The sequence below is a fragment of the Pyxicephalus adspersus genome, chromosome 2 (genome assembly GCF_032062135.1).
Source record: "Pyxicephalus adspersus chromosome 2, UCB_Pads_2.0, whole genome shotgun sequence".
NCBI lineage: Eukaryota > Metazoa > Chordata > Amphibia > Anura > Pyxicephalidae > Pyxicephalus > Pyxicephalus adspersus.
The window spans coordinates 160,649,121-160,651,694 of record NC_092859.1 but is presented as its reverse complement, the minus strand read 5'-3'; the positions used below and the strand labels follow the sequence as shown (position 1 = coordinate 160,651,694).

At 43.6% G+C, this 2,574-nt stretch overlaps 1 protein-coding gene across 1 annotated transcript in view; it reads right to left on the bottom strand.

Moving 5' to 3' along the window:
- Positions 1–2,574, bottom strand: part of DOCK5 (dedicator of cytokinesis 5) — a gene marked incomplete at its 3' end in the record, with an annotated part of 34,953 nt that overhangs the window by 6,030 nt on the left and 26,349 nt on the right. Inside the window, 5 exon segments of the mRNA XM_072402952.1 lie at positions 68–162; positions 229–327; positions 432–527; positions 1,334–1,470; positions 2,173–2,279. Of these exon segments, the coding sequence (XP_072259053.1) occupies positions 68–162; positions 229–327; positions 432–527; positions 1,334–1,470; positions 2,173–2,279 (534 nt within the window).

The following is a 2,574-nucleotide window of genomic DNA, read 5'->3' as shown; positions in this document are numbered from 1 at the left end:
ATAATGGGGTCAGATATTCCGGGTATGACATAAGGGAATGATGGGTAAGGACACAATAGTCACTCACTTGTTTTGCGTCATTGCCATCAGCATCCAATCCCTCGGGAATACTCGTTTTCCAATCAGATCCTTGAACATGATAAAAGTTTCCATCAGGAAATCCTGTGCAGGAAGAGAATATTAGAATGTACAGTGCTGGCACAAAGCGGCCGATGGATGGACACTTACTATGATGTCCTGTCGGGTCCGGAATGTGCCGATGTAATGATCATAGTGGGAATCTTCCATCTGTCGGAGGACGGCTATCATACACGATACAAACCGACCCTAAGGAAAGAAATCATTTCATCAGAATCCTAAGGTTCCGTATACAGAGCCCGGGGACATTTCCATATCCTGGAAACATTGAGGAAGTAATCCGCATTGCTTACTATGTGTGCTGACTGACGACTCATTGCAATCACCGTACGATTGATCCTTCGCAGCAGGCGCTCCATTATGAGCTGGATGTGGTGCGTGGTGTCCCCCTGTGTGGCCGGGAAATATCAGTCACACAACTCCATAGACTTCATGAACAATCCAGCTTCATGTATTTACTTTATTATTATTATTAAACAGGATTTATATAGCGCCAACATATTATGCAGCGCTGTACAATAAATCAACAATGCAAATAAAAGACTGAGATTTGTTAATAAGATTCGGGAACGGAGCTCTTCCACAATTACCATGGCGGTACCAGAGCTGCAGCCCTTCATATCCCTATTGATCCGCCATTATAATGTAAAACTTCAGCGAGTGCGGCAAATATCAGCAATAATAATAGGTGAGGTGTCTGTCAGGTGTTTAATATACAGGTAGGTACATATAGGTGAATCCACACCTTTTCACCCAGTCCCTTTCACTGCCCAACTTATCAGAGCGGAGCTTGTTTTAGGAAACATCCCCCAGCTCAGAGCTTTTCTGTAGCAAAGATTAAGGTGAATGGAAAGCCACGGATTCACTGTAATATGATGAAAATACCAAACTACAGAAGGTCAGCCTGGAATATTGCCCCGGATACCCCAGCATGTTCTAGAAGCAGAAATACAGTAAAAGGATCAACTTTCTTATATAAACATTCTCAGAAAACTTCCATCCTCCTAGGGCAGTAACACCAAACGGAGGAGATCTGGAGGTACGAGGCAACGTCCTGGGCTATCCTACATTTTGTTTTATTCCCCAAACCTCCTGTAGATGGCAGTATAAGCAAAGAATTCAAAGTTTCCCGTATCTCTTATTGGATGAAAAAACATTCTTTCACCCAGTTGGATTTTTTCCTTCTTTTACTCACAGACTTCTTGTTGTGAAGAGTTTCCAATATATTGCTCAGCAGCTGTCCGCTGGCTTCATGATCTGGTTTGTTGGAGTTGTCGTCCAGTTGTCCACTTAATTGGTCAATGAGGAGAGGCAAAATGACGTCTCTGCACTCTGAAAGACAATTTGTTTGCCCGTTATGTACATTTGTGTATGAAAAGACAAATGATTTTGTTGTTGGAGTAACAAGGGGGTGAATGTGCTCCAAACACAGCGGTCGCCCTTTATTTAGGCTTGCAGTGGAAAATGAAAAGAAATCTCTCCAAAATAACTGAACTTCCCATGGTACGGAGCTGTCATAGGAATAGCGCCCCCCGCAGGATGTCTCCTTGTCTATTACTCTGGTGACAACTCGTAACTTGTCTGGGTGACAGGAAGTGAAGGGATGAATTTCCTCAGTGGGGACACAGCAAAGAAAACTTGACAAATGGTAAAACCCTTCCAAGAGTCATCTTTACACTTTAAGGAGGAATAATTCGCCTCCGCCAGAATGTAAGCATCCAACATAAAGGCAAAATACAACATGGGAATACAAAAAGGACATTTTACCTTAAAAACATAAAATAATGTCACTCCCCGCCCCCCCCCACCTGTCCGTCGCTCTTCAGTGCTTTTGCTGGAAGTTGCAGAATCTGAAGCAGTGAAGTTCGGGGGAATTTATTGTACAAACACCGAACACTTCTTCACTCCCTGTGGGGGCATTTATTATGGGGGACAGCGGGGAGCTTCCATAATGGTTGCCAATGGCTGTGTAACTCATGAATATAAAAGAGATCCCCACTCCATCAGCAGGAGGACAGGGAAGTCCCGGCTCACCTTGCTGCACAAACAAATCGCTCTCCACCACTTTGCACATACAGGCCAATGTCTGACGGACGAGTTGGTCGGGCGGCACGCTCTGCATAAACTTTGCAAAGAGAATGCTGAAAGAGAACAAGCGTGCAAACAACCAAAATCAGGTTTTATCACTTATTCATGACCGGGTATTTACTAAAACATTGCACCCATTGCTTTCTGTATTCACACTGTATTCACACTGTATTCACACTGTATTCACACAAATCTGGAAATGAAGAGGTTAACACGGCAGAAGGGAGACTGATGGGAAAGTTTCTAACTTGTGCAGCAAAACATAAAGCAAGAAATTCCATTGCTGCCGTCACCCAGCATAGACAGAGAGTATTGCAGAATATAACGAGGACTCCAGAATCTTAGAAA